Source organism: Crocuta crocuta, unplaced genomic scaffold (assembly GCF_008692635.1).
Source record: "Crocuta crocuta isolate KB4526 unplaced genomic scaffold, BGI_CrCroc_1.0 scaffold334, whole genome shotgun sequence".
In the NCBI taxonomy this organism is placed as follows: domain Eukaryota; kingdom Metazoa; phylum Chordata; class Mammalia; order Carnivora; family Hyaenidae; genus Crocuta; species Crocuta crocuta.
In genome coordinates, this window is record NW_027533260.1 from 3,157,993 (window position 1) to 3,171,632 (window position 13,640).

The 13,640-nt window shown below is 46.6% G+C and overlaps 1 protein-coding gene across 2 annotated transcripts; it reads right to left on the reverse strand.

Moving 5' to 3' along the window:
- Nucleotides 1-3,262: 3,262 nt before the first annotated feature.
- ZNF114 (zinc finger protein 114) lies at nucleotides 3,263-11,897 on the reverse strand. Of its 2 annotated transcripts, none has more exons than XM_077747110.1 (4): nucleotides 11,832-11,897; nucleotides 11,557-11,642; nucleotides 6,547-6,673; nucleotides 3,263-5,056 (listed from the first exon to the last, which is right to left on the reverse strand). In XM_077747110.1, exons 2-4 carry the CDS (start codon nucleotides 11,557-11,559, stop codon nucleotides 3,957-3,959), a joined length of 1,230 nt encoding a protein of 409 aa, XP_077603236.1. In that variant the 5' UTR covers nucleotides 11,560-11,642; nucleotides 11,832-11,897; the 3' UTR covers nucleotides 3,263-3,956. The 2 variants fall into 2 exon arrangements, with proteins under 2 accessions (XP_077603236.1, XP_077603237.1); XM_077747111.1 differs by having other exon boundaries at nucleotides 6,547-6,688.
- Between the last annotated feature and the right edge of the window lie 1,743 nt (nucleotides 11,898-13,640).

The window sequence follows — 13,640 nt, forward strand, 5'->3', positions numbered from 1 at the left end:
AGACTATCTCGTGATATGTGAAAATTAGGTGAAATTCAAATTTTAGTGTCCATAAAGAATTGTCACCGGGACACAGCTACACCCATTTGTTTATGTATCATCTACGGCTGCTGCTTTGTGCTATAACGGAAGAGCTGGGCAGTGGAAACAGGGACGATCTGGCCCACAGACCCTAAAATATTTACTCTTTGGCTCTTTATGGAAAAAGTTTGCTGAGCTGATGTAGACCCGGAGTCTTCCACAGTCTTTGGCCCAAAGGCCATGATCAGGAAAATATATGTGATGAATAATGGCACAGTCTCAAAGACCAGAATCACTTAGGTTTTGAAGGTTTTCTTTCAGTCAGTTAATAAGCTGGGCAATTTCACAGGTGTACTGTAGTTGACAGAAGAATGGCCCCCGAAGATTTGTATGTGCTAATGTTCAGAGCCTGTGAGTATGTTACCTTATATAGCAAATGGGAATTAAGGTCACAGATGGAATTAAAAGTTGCTCAAGGTGATCTTGAGATGGGAGATGATTCTGGGCCATCTGGGTGGGCCCAATGTAGCCACACTGCTCTTATAAATGAAAGAGGGAGGACTCTTATAGAATCATAAGAGTCAGAAGGATGTGATGTGAGAATTCAACGACTCTTGCTGGTTTTGATGGAGAGGGGCCATCAACCAAGGAATGGATGCAGAAGGCAAGAACATAACCTTTCCCCTAGAGCTTCCAGAAAATATAGCCCTGTGGACATGTGGATTTTCACCCAGTGAGACTCATTCTGGACTTCTGCCAGAAATGTAAGATGAGGGGCGCCTGGGTGGCTTAGTCGGTTAAGCGTCCCACTTTCGCTTAGGTCATGATCTCACGGTTCGTGGATTTGAGCCCCGCGTTGGGCTCTGTGCTGACAGCCAGCTCAGAGCCTGGAGCCTGTTTCCAGTTCTGTGTCTCCCTCTCCCTCTGATCCTCTCCTGCTCACACTGTCTCTCTCTACTAGAAATAAATAAAACATTAAATAAAAAAAAAGAAATGTAAGATGAGAAATTTGGGTTGTTTAAAGCCACTACGTGTGTGATAATTTGTTATAATAGCAACAGGAGACTAATACATGTACGAAAGCCTGAACTTGACCATGAAAACACCCGCTGCTTTGAAACTCAAAAGAAGCTGTTTAACATCAGCAAGTTTCCTTAACTTCTGTGCTTCAGATTCCACAGTTAAAGGACATAAGTATTTATTTGTGGCGTGGTGGTGAGTGATATATGTACTTGTCACACTAAGGGACTTTCCCTTATTATATGAATGATCAAAAAAAATGTTAGTAGAGGGGCGCCTGGGTGGCTCAGTCGGTTAAGCGTCCGACCTCGGCTCCGGTCATGATCTCACTGTTTGTGAGTTCGAGCCCTGTGTCGGGCTCTGTGCTGACAGCTCAGAGCCTGGAGCCCGCTTTGGATTCTGTGTCTCCCTCTGTCTCTGCTCTTCCCCTGCTCATGCTCTGTCTCTCTCTTCTTCAAAAATAAATTAACATTTAAAAAAACATGTTAGTAGAAAAGATGATTAAAACATACAGTAAGCAAAAAACTCACCTGTGATAAAGAAAATGCCCAAAGTCCTATGCATCTAATAACATTGTCTATAAATACAGTAAGCAAGAATTGACAAAGCTGTAAAACTTCCATCAGGGCACCTGGGTGGCTCAGTTGGTTAAGTGTCTGACTTCAGATCAGGTCATGATCTCCGGGTTCATGAGTTTGAGCCTCGTGTCAGGCTCTGTGCTGACAGCTCAGAGCCTAGAGCCTGCTTCGGATTCTGTGTCTCCCTTTCTCTCTGCCCCTCATGCTCTCTGTTCTCTCTCTCTTAAAAATTAAATAAATATTGGGGTGCCTGGGTGGCTCAGTCAGTTGAGCATCCGACTTCGGCTCAGGTCATGATCTCACGGTTCATAGGTTCAAGCCCCGTGTCAGGATCTGTGCTGACAGCTAGCTCAGAGCCTGGAGCCTGTTTCAGATTCTGTGTCTCCCCCTCTCTCTGACCCTCCCCTGCTCATGCTGCCGCTCTCTCTCAGAAATAAATTTTTTAAAATTTTTAAAAAAATTAAATAAGCGTTAAAAAGTTAAAAACTTTGATAATACACTTCTCTAATGGGATATTGTATTACAAGCTTGCTCAGTAAAGACAGATCAAGAGTCAAAAATTTTGTTAGTAAGAGAATGTGAAGCACTCAAGAAGCCTGACTATTCAGTTACTGAACCCTGATCCCACCCAACACCAAAGAAACTCGGTGTTTTAAAAAATTTCCCCTAAAATGTTTTTTTTTTAATTTTTTTTTATTTTTATTTATTTCTAGGAGAGAGAGAGAGACAGCGTGAGCAGGGGAGGGNAAGCAGGGGAGGATCAGTGAGAGAGGTAGATACAGAATATGAAACAGGCTCCAGGCTCTGAGCTAGCTGTCAGCACAGAGCCTGACGCGGGGCTCAAACCCACAAACCGTGAGATCATGACCTGAGCCGAAGTCGGACGCTCAACCGACTGAGCCACCCAGGTGCCCCTCCCCTAAAATGTTTCTTAATAAAATAAGAGGCTTGCTTCATGTACTAAGTCTAGAAACACTAGACTTAGTACAGACAACCAAAACCATGCTACACGGGGACTCTGTGTCGTGAAGATTGTGTTATGGGGAACACAACCTTCATTTCAATGATCCTAAAGTTGCTTGTGCTAATTCAGGGAAATTTCATCCAACCTCCAGGGAGCAACTGGGAAAGAGAGCAAAGGGAACTTAGTTAAGACATAAAGAGTGGCACTCTCCTCTTTCCAACAGCTTTCTAGGAATCCAAGCCAGTTACTTCTGTCAGGGCTCTAAGATCTACCCACTATCAGTTACGTGAAAGTGTAGAAAATGCATTTAAAAACCTTCAACAGGGCTAACTCTGCAAAAACAAGTCTGTGGACCCTTATACTTAGTAAAGAGGATGAGAAGAATGAATAGGGCCAAGCAATTAGACAGAAGTCAGTCCCATGAGACTGAAATGAACATCAGAACATGTGTCCCATATCAACATCACAAAGATAACACACTCTGACCATAATGCAGTCAAATCGTGACCAATACCAACCAACAAAAAAATGTTATCACAGAGCACACCAAACCCCAATTGGAAAGAGATGAGGCTCAAACGGGGCCTTGTGTTGGTGAGAACATCTGTGTGTAAATACCAACAAAGGTCTTACATATCAAAAATTCACGTGACAAAGCTAAAGAGGCACACAGAGGGTATTTCGTCATCTTGTAAGATTTTATTAGAGAACCAAAACTGGAAAGGAATGAATTCTGGTCCTAGTTGAAGGATGAGGCAATGTCAATGGCAGCAATGCTAATATTTACTGTGTTTCTCTCCTACTATTGTTTATTTATTTGTGCCTTGCAGGTGAGGAGCTGGAAGGAATGGTAATCCTAGTATCTCTCCAGGATGTAGGCTCTTGGGGGGAACTTAAGGCATGAATGCTTAAAGACCTGTTTCTCACGTTCCTTACCCCCATGATGAGTCTCCGAAGTGTGAATTCTTGTAAGGATTACATTGAGACAACATGGAAGGCGTTTCCATATTCCTTAGATTCATAGGGTTTCTCTCCAATGTGAGAACAAACGTCTACCAAAGGTGAAACAAGATTAGAAACTTTCCAGAGATCTTACCTACACAGGGTGTGAATATGTAAATGTGTGGATTCTCCCACTTCTGTCCTTCGGGGAAGACTTGAGCTCCCTTCCAAAACATCCTCATGCGCTCGATAGTTTGAGAAAATTAATGAAGCTTTTCCCACATTCTTTTTTATTCACAGGACATCTTTCAACTGTGACTTTGGTTTTCTTAAGATTCATTTATTTACTTAGGCAATCTCTACAGCCAATGTGGAGCTGGAACTCATGACCTTGAGATCACGCTCTTCCGAACGGGCTAGCCAGGCACCCGTCAACTGTGAGTTTTTAGGTGGTTTTTAAATCTGTCAGAAGTAATGAAGCCTTTCCCACACTCCTCACATTTATAGGGTTTTTCTACGATATGCACCCTTCTATGTTCAGTAAGTTTTGAGAACTCATTGAAGGTTTCCCCACATTGCCCACATTTATAGGGCTTCTTGATAATGTGCTTTTGTAAATGCTTGTTGAGGTGTAAGGAATATTTAAAGGCTTTCCCACATGTCTGGCATTTGTACGGTTTCTCTCCGGTGTGAATTTCCATGTGCTTCACGAGGGAAGACTGATACAGGTAAGATTTCCTACATTCTTGACATTTGTATTTCCCCCCTCCAGGCTTAGTCTTCCTGTGTGAGTCAGAATTTGCAGTGTGAGCAAGGCGCTTCTCACCTTGCTTACTCTCGTGATTTGCCTCTGCCGTGTAGTATTGCCTCTTTGTCTGATGGATTGAGCCGTTTTGGAAGGCGATTTCAAACGGATTAGACTCATAGGTTTTCTCTGCAATGTGAGTCTTGTGTATGCTAGGGGAAATGTCTTCACCAAAGGCTTTCCCAAATGGAGGCCGTTCATGAAAGGCCACCCCCATGCAGATATTATACGTATGCAGCATATTGTTGTGAATGTGAGCCCATGTGTTTGGCTCTGGCTGTGTCTGACCTCTCACGAACGGGGTCAATCCAGTGCTTTGCCATAAGGCTGTATCATATTCGTTGTTTCTGTAGATCTTCGGATGACTGATTAGGACAGGACTTGGTTTCAGAACATCGGAGCCCCAGGTTGGGATGTAGTTTCCTGCGGAATCTCTTTGTGAAGGCACGGGCTTTGTGCTTGGTTTCCAACTATCCTTCGTTTCATGAAGTTCACAGACTCTGACCGGAGACTCGCCCCTCTCTTGGCCCCCCGTGGCCAGCTGCAATCTCGGCTCCCTTCGCCTGGGAGGCTCCTCTGTTTCGTGGCATGTCCAGTCTCCTCCCCACGGGGAGGGCCAGGTACTTTTGTTCATGGCACACACTCTGCTCGCTCCTGGAAGCATCTTCTCGGCGAGAACGTCCTGCTGAAGGATTGGGTTTCTGGTTTTGTGTTGATTCACCGAATCTGAAATAAAGCACACAAACGCGAACTGAACGTCACGGTGGAGGCTAGAGATGATCTAACCTAGGATCGTGCCCAGGTGGGTTTCTTCTCAAATGGTGACTCGGAGTGGGGGAGGAAAACGTGAAAGGGACTCACGAGCAAGGTGCAGGCACTGGAGTGGAAAGGCGCCATGGACTTGGGCCTGCTTGGGGGCTCGACTGCAGTGAGGACGGGTTCTGTGTGGCCGGGACCTGTTACCCAACGGTCCTTTGGGGATGGAGGGAGGATAGCAGTCAGGAAGGTACAGCCTCATGGAAGAGAACTGGACAGTCAGCCACGGACTGACTTTGTGTCGCCCACAAATCCGTACGTGGAAACCCTCATCCCTCCCCCCCAAAGGTGATGGTATTTGCAGGTGGGGCACCAGGAAGCTAATCAGGTCTGGATGAAGATGTGGCAGTGGGGACACCGTGATGGCACTGGCGTCCCTACGGAAGCAGAGCGGAGCTCGCTGCCTCTCTAGCACGTGAGGACACAGCAGGAAGGCGGCCGTCTGCAAACCAGGAAGAGTCCTGGCTGGGAACCAAGTCTGCTGTCACCTTGACCTTGGACTTCCCAGTCTCCGGAATGTGAGAGGCAAGTGTGTGTGTGACAGCCACCTGGAGCGTGGTATTCGGTCAGCCCGAACAGACTAAGAGAGAGTCCGTGTGTGACTTTAAAGGGACCCAGGTCAGGGCGCCTAGGTGTCTCAGTCAGTTAATCTTCTGACTTCGGCTCAGGTCATGATCTCACGGTGGTTAGTTCGATCCCTGAGTCGGGCTCTGTGCTGACAGTGCGGAGCCTGGAGCCTGCTTCAGATTCTGCGTCTCCTTCTCTCTCTGACCCTCCCCGCTCACACTCTGTCTCTCTCTCTCTCTCAAAAATAAATAAAAAACATTAACAAAAAATAAAATAAATTCCACATGGTGAAATCCTTCCTTGTAAAGATTCATGCGAGCAGGTACATGGGTAAAATTACCCCTCACCATTCCCAGACCCGCTTCTTGCTCCTGCAAACATGAGATCAGGCTAGGGTGCCTCGTGGAAGTCCTGATCACGGGGACACAGGATAGCACATGACGTTAAGACAGCGGTGCCGGAAGCAGAAACCTTCCCGGAAACAGGGTGTACGCTTTGGTCTGTAGGGGTTCTGCTGCTAAGCACGTACGAGTGTGCAGCAACAAAGTATTCCCTCCATTTTCCTCCTGAATGCACTAAACCCCTCTGTGCTCACCCCCCTGAGGGTCGCCCGAGGGCTGGGGGTCACGGAGAGAACAGAAATGTACCGCAAAGGACAAATTTCCTCTTTCATGGGGTAATACCCGGTGTCCACCACTTGGGGACAGCAGCAGCCGCGTCTCGGTTACTGAGCGATGTCGGTCCCATTCCTCAGCAAGCCTCCAGGAACGCAGGGGGTACCTGGCGCACGTGGGTCCCGGCCACAGACAAGTGTGGAAGGGGGGCATCCTCACCCTGGGAGGCCACGTTCCTGCAGTTCTCCAGCATCACGTCTCTGTAGAGATTTCTCTGTGCAGGGTCCAGCAGGGCCCACTCCTCCTTGGTGAAATTCACGGCCACGTCTGTGAAGGTCATGGAGCCCTAAAACAACACACGCTTTCGGGGTGCTGTTAGGAGTTGAGTTGTGTCCCCTCCCCAAAGACAGGCCGAGGTCCTATCCCTCGGTCCCTAGGAATGTGACCCAATTTGGAAATAAGGTGTTTGCAGATGTCAAAGAGGTACCATGAAGTCTCGCTGGAGTAGGTGGGCCCTCGGCCAAATGACCCATGTCTCACAGGAAGAGGAAATCTGGGCACAGACACATGGGGGAAGAATGTCACACGATGGCAGAAGTGGAGACTGGAGTGAAGTGTCTGGGATCAAGGCACGGCCAGTAAAGGCCTTTGCAAATCGTATATTAAACTATCCCACCTCTGGGGCCCCTGGGGGGCTCAGTCAGTTAAGCGACCGACTTCGTTTTGTCTCAGGGCATGATCTCGCGGTTTGTGAGTTCGAGCCCTGCTTCGGGCTCTGTGCTGACAGCTCAGATTCGGATTCTGGGTCTCCCTCTCTCTCTGCCCCTCCCCCACTCGTGGTCTGTCTCTCTCTCAAAAAATAAACAAAAAAATAAAATAAAAAACCCCAAAAAACCTGTTGTATGGATAGAAACTGCTACAATCATCTTGGGAAAAAAATTTTTTTATACAGAAAATCTGAAACCCTGGGGGCGCCTGGGTGGCTGAGTCAGTTAAGTGTCCACCTTTGGCTCAGTTTACAATCTCATGGTTCTTGAGTTGGAGCCCCACTTCCGGCTCTGTGCTGTCATGGCTGACTGGGCCTGCTTTGGATCCTCTGTTCCTCCCCCCACCCCCCATCCCCGCACCCGCAGGCTCCTCTCAAAAATAAATAACCATTAAACATTTTTAATTAAAAAAAGGAAAGAAAGGGGCGCCTGGGTGGCTCAGTCAGTTAAGTGACCGACTTCGGCTCAGGTCATGATCTCATGGTTCGTGGGTTCAAGCCCCGCGTCAGGCTCTGTGCTGACAGCTCAGAGCCTGGAGCCTGCTTCGGATTCTGTGTCTCCCTCTCTCTCTGGCCCTCCCCTGCTCATGCTCGGTCTCTCTCAGAAATAAATAAAAAACATTAAAAAAACCAAAACAAAACAAAAGGAAAGAAAATCTGATAGCTTCAAATCTACTACCCATAATTCCACTCCAAGACTTATATTGTGGAACTGCCTTCTTAGGTCTGGGGAGGAGCCTGAGTGGGGTTTCTAACAAGTTCCCAGTTGTTGCCCATTTTGCAGGCCTGCAGCCCGCTCCCCACCAGCCAAGCGTCAGAGGAAACTTCGGCCTGAAAAGCGGGAAGGACACCTGGTCAAAAATGACCATGGCAGTTCCTGTCCCAGTAGTGACAAAGGTGAGGCGGCTACGACATCTGTTAGCGACAGAGGGGCGGACCGAGGGACGTCCTGCGGAAACCTGAGAACGGCACTGTTTTCCGGGGAGGCGCGCTGAGCTGCAAGGGGTGTTGTGCCCCAATATCTACAAGTCTCTCTCAAGTGGTTCAGCCAAAAAAAAAAAAAAAAAAAAGTGCCTGNATTCTTACTATAATTTCATTGCAGGTCTGAAAATGCTTCAAATATACACACATGGGGGGAAGAAAGAAAACCGAAAGAATGATCGATAGAACCTTCAAGATGGTGGGGCGCCTGGGTGGCCCAGTCGGCTGAGCGTTGACTCTTGATTTTGGCTCAGGTCATGACCTCAGGGTTTGTGGGTTTGAGTCCTGCATCTGGCTCTGAGCTGACAGTATGGAGCCTGCTTGGGATTCTCTCTCTCTCTCTGCCTCTCCTGCATTCAAGTGCACGCTCTCTCTCTCAAAATAAACAAACTTAAAAAAAATTTCAAGATGGTGATTAGCCCCAGAAGGAAGCAAGGCAGTGGGGTCAGGGATGGGCCGAGGGCCTCTGACCAACAGCAGTGTCCAATTCATTAATCTGAGGACCTACCTATTATATTATTTTAAAAATTCTAAAATTGGGGTGTCTGGCTGGCTCAGTTGGTAGAGTGTGCAGCTCCTAATCTCAGAGTCCTGCGCCCAAGCCCCATGTTGGGCATGGAGCCTACTAAAATACAATACAATACAATACAATACAATACAGTAAAATAAAATAAAGTAAAATATAAAATAAAATAAAAAATAATTCTACTTATTAAATTTTATGTACTCNTTTAAACTTAATTTTATTTATTTATTCTGCCACGCAACCTTACAGCCAATCCATTATTGCTTTTATTTTATTTTTTATTTCTTTTTGAAAAAGTTTTATTTTAAGTATTCTCTATACCCAACGTGGGGCTCGAACCCACAATCCTGAGATCAAGAGTCCTACACTCCACTGACTGAGCCAGCCAGGTACCTCTCATTCTCGGTTTTAAAAAGCTTAGTAGTACACGGGCTCCTGGCTGGCTATAGAGTGTGAGACTCTTGTCCCGGGGTATTGAGTTCGAGCCCCATGTTGGATGCAGAGGTTTCTTAAAAATAAAATCTTTAAATACAGAGAGGGAGGGAAAAACCTTAGTAGTACAAAAGAACTTTCTATTTTTTTAATGTTTATTTATTTTTGAGAAAGAGACAGACAGACACAGAATTTGAAGCAGGCCCAAGGTTCTGAGCTGTCAGCAGAGAGCCTGATGGTTAGGGTGGCGGGGAGGGCTTAAACCCACGAACCTCAAGATCATGACCTGAGCCAAAGTCGGACACTTAACCTACTCAGCCACCCAGGTGCTCCAGTACAAAAGAACTTTCTAGCCATTTGCGTTAAATCACACAAAATGTGAACATAAATAATAAAGGGAAAATGAAATGCTCTAAAGAGCAAGGAATCTTAAAATGTGACCACAACATTATCTCGCTGAGAAACTCTAGCAGTAATGTTTTTATTCTTTTTTTAAGTTTACTTATTTTTTTTTTAAGTAACCTCTACACCCAACGTGGGGTTCAAAGTCATAACCCTGAGATCATGAGTCACAGGCTCCTCCAACCCACCAAGCCAGCCAGGTGCTCCAGTAATATTAAAAACTTTTTTAATGTTTATTTATTTTTAAGAGACAGACAGAGTGAGAGTGGAGAAGGAGCAGAGAGAGAGGGAGACACAGAATGCGAAGCCGGCTCCAGGCTCCGAGCTGTCAGCACAGAGCCCGAAGCAGGGCTCGAACTCACAACCCAAGAGATCGTAACCAGAGCCAATGCTGGATGCTTAACTGCGCCAACCCAGGTGCCCCCAGCACAGCAATTTTTCAAACACACTGATCTATGACACATCCCCAAAATAAATTATTAAGCAAAATAAGAAAAAAGAGTCAACGTTAAAAAAATTTTAAGCAAAAAACAGTTTACAGTGAAAGGATTTCCAATGCAACTGACGAGGGTGGCTTTTTTACTCTGAAGTCCCGTTTTCTTGCTAAAATAAGAATTCCTTCTATTGGAAAGAGTTAATGGCTTCAGAATTCTCCAGGGACTCAACTTGGCAGAAATGAGAGTGGTCTTCCAGGAGGAACTGTGTTCCCACATCTTCTTCTAAACTTAACTTTTTNNNNAGGTGATGACAGACAGCCCTGTCCTCACAGCCAGTCGCCGGCAGGAGACGCGACCAGCCAGCCAGGGATGAAGCCGGCAGCAAAGTCAAAGGGACTTGTTTTCTCCCCTTACTAAGCTGTCTTCTAACTCACTGATAAGCTTTGTTTCCTAAAACTTGTAGCCCATTTGATATCATATCATATCGGTAAGAAAAGAACATTCCACTCTTGCCTGGGGAATCCTGAGTCACTCTGACGGAGACGTGGCCTCGATCTGCAGCCTGGGGCAGGACTTCGGATAAGGGGACTGGGACGCGGCATTCCTCATCTATCTTGACCTTGTAGTTTCCAAGGGAACATCCAGACCAGATAACTCCTTTACGTTCAGCTGGGTTGGAGCCTTGGGTTGGAGCCTATTTAAGCCCCGATCCTGATTTCCACCCTCTATGTGCGCCCCTCCCCACTCCCCCCCCCATAATAACTCCAACCCTTCGTTTGACAGCTTCCTCTCAGGTGCAATCGATCTCTCTCCTTGCAACAAACCCTTACACCTGGGGCTCTAGGTAAGTCCCTGGTGATCGCAGACACTTAGTTTGGGGACAGTGGGAAACAAACAAAGAGAGCGCCCGATCCTGGGTCGTCTCAGGAAAGCAGGTAGAAGAGAAAATAGCTGCGTCTGGCNTGAACCCACGAACCGCGAGATCATGACCTGAGCGAAAGTCAGACGCTTAACCGACTAAGCCACCCAGGCGCCCCTAAACTTAACTTTTTAAAGTTTATTTACTTTGGGAGACAGAGAGAGCACACGGGGAAGGGGCAGAGAGAGAGGAGAGAGAGAATCCCAAGCAGGCTTCACACTGTCTGCGCGGAGCCCGACGTGGGGCTCGAACTCATGAACCGAATTCCCACATCTTAAATACACCGATTCCGTTTAAGAGGCAACCGTTCTAACTTTGCTTTCAAAAATGTCCCATATTTGTGGTGGCGCCCAGGATCTCGTTGTATTTACTCCTCTGGGGTTTACGTGAACCCAGGTTTTCACAAGGCCAAAAGAACTATGACACTCAAATACTATAAAGTCATTAAGTGCNCGTTAGGGTCCGTGAACCAGACCTTACTGGGGTAGAGTAGTAACAAACAAGCAATTCGCTCAGGCCGTGGGGGCTGATCCTGACTTTTCCACTTGAACGCCTTTCCCCCCAAAGAAAGAAAGTGCCCGATGGGCCAAACTCGGCCGCCGAAATCCTTTCTCTGGGAGAAGAGAACCCGATGGCCATCCTCTCTCGATCTGAATGCGCCCGGAATTTTCCAGTTTGCCCTAATCACGACNGCTGCTCCCGACTCCCCGGAATCCGACCCGGTCCCGCCCGCGGTGTGGGCCGTGCGACAACCGCGCACGCTCACCATCTCTGCGGCGCCGGCTTCGGGACGCGTCTGTGGGTGGCGCGGCGCAAGAGCTCATTCCCTGCACTAGATGGAGGGTTGCAGGGCTGCAGACGAGAGAGGGATGGGATTGCAAAAATAATAATTAATAAGCAAATACAATAAAAATCGACNCCCCAGCCACTTCTCAAAGGAGAGGAAGGCTTTTCTCTGCCCTGGAAGAGGGCGCAGTCTGGAGGAGGGGGCCTCAGTTTCCCTCTCAGCACCCCCCCTTTTCCTTTCGCTGCCTCCCTCACCCCGTGAGCGTTGACTAGCCGGTGACCTGCGAGGTCTGCACAAACAGTTCTAACAAAATCTGTGCTGACCGTTACTGGGATCGAACCGGCGAACCTCCCGCGAGGGGCAAGAACGTCCCCGGATCCCAAATTCCAAGGAAAGAGAACAGCTGCCTGAATCTAGCCGGCGAGGACACGGCCTCAGNAAATAAATAAAACAAACAAACAAAAAAGAAATGTCTCATTTCGAGTAATGCAATTCTACCCTGAAGCTTACACGGCCTCATATGACTTTATACCTAAACTCATTTTTTAAAAAGTAATCTCTCACCCAAGGTGGGGGGTCAAACTCACAACCCTGAGATCAAGAGTCCGTGTTCACGCTCCGTCTCTCTCTCTCGGTCTCTCAAAAATAAATAAATGTAAAAAAAAATTATAAAAAAAGAAAAAAGAGTCCAGTGCAGCACAGACTGAGACAGCTTGGTGCCCCTAAACTTGGTTTTTTAAACAAGACTTTATGGGGCGACTGGGTGGCTCAGTGGGTTAGGCGTCCAACTTTGGCTCAGGTCATGATCTCACAGTTTGTGAGTTTGAGCCAAGTTGGGCTCCGTGCTGACAGCTCAGAGCCTGGAGTCTGCTTCTGATTCTGTGTCTCCCTCTCTCTCTGTTCCTCCCCTGCTTGCACACTCTCTCTCTCCAAATTAAACAAGCATTAAAAATTTTTAAAAATATATTTTAAAAAGACTTTATTAGGGTGGCTTAGTCGGGTCAGGTCATGATCTCGCCGTTTGTGGGTTCAAGTCCAGCATCGGGCTCTGTGCTGACAGCTCGGAGTCTGGAGCCTGCTTCGGAATCTGTGTCTCCCCCTCTCTCTGCTCCTCTCCCACTCACACTCTGTGTCTCTCTCTCTCAAAAATAAATAAAAATTTTAAAAAAAGATTAAAAAAGACTATTATTATTAAAGCAGTATTAGGTTTACAGAAAAACTGAGGAGGTACAGAGATGTCCCATATGCCTTCTGTCCCCAAACATGCATAGTTTCCTCTCTTATCAACACTAGTCACTGGAATGCTACCTTTTAAAAAACTTTAATCTTATTAAAATTTTAATTAATTAATTTTTAGTTATTTTTAATTATTTTTTTTCACACTGGGCGTGAAGCCCAATGCGGGGGTTCAACTCACCCTCATGAGATCAAGACCTGAGCTGAGATCACGAGTCAGATGCTTAACCCACTGAGCCACCCAGGAGCCCCATACTTTTTTTTTTTATAAACTAGAGATAAACCTACGTTGATATAGGGTCATCACCCAAAGTCCACAGTTTACCTTAGGGTTCACTCTCGGTGTTGTATATTCTTTAAACAAATATTTTATGTATATTGTATTTATTTAAGTAATCTCTACCCCCAATGTGGGGCTCGAACTCACAACCACGAACGAGATCAAGAGTCGCATGCTTCTCTGACTGAGGCACCCAGGCGCCCCTGATGTTGTATATTCTATGGATTTGGACAAATGGATAATGACCTAGGTCCACTTTTATAAAATGTTCTCACTGCCCTAAAAATCCTCTATGCTCTGTCCATTCATCTGTCTCCCCCCACCCCCACCCCCACTAGGCACATTTTTTGTTGCGACAAAATATACATAGACATTTCCATGTTAACCACTGTTGAAGGGTACAGGGCGGTGGCATTAAGCGCATTCCCACTGTTGTGGAATCATCACCACCATCTGTCTCCAGAACTTTCTCATCTTTCCAAGCTAAAATTCTGTACCGTCGACAGGTCCACTGAAAGAAAACCAATCTTTGTGCACCAAGGCCTGG

Bases quoted from the DNA above. Each gene is read 5' to 3' on its own strand.
- ZNF114 (XM_077747110.1), bottom strand. The intron at 5,057-6,546 runs GTGAGGATGCCC...GCTTTATTTCAG, and splicing joins CAGGAACGTGGCCTCCCAGG to ATTCGGTGAATCAACACAAA.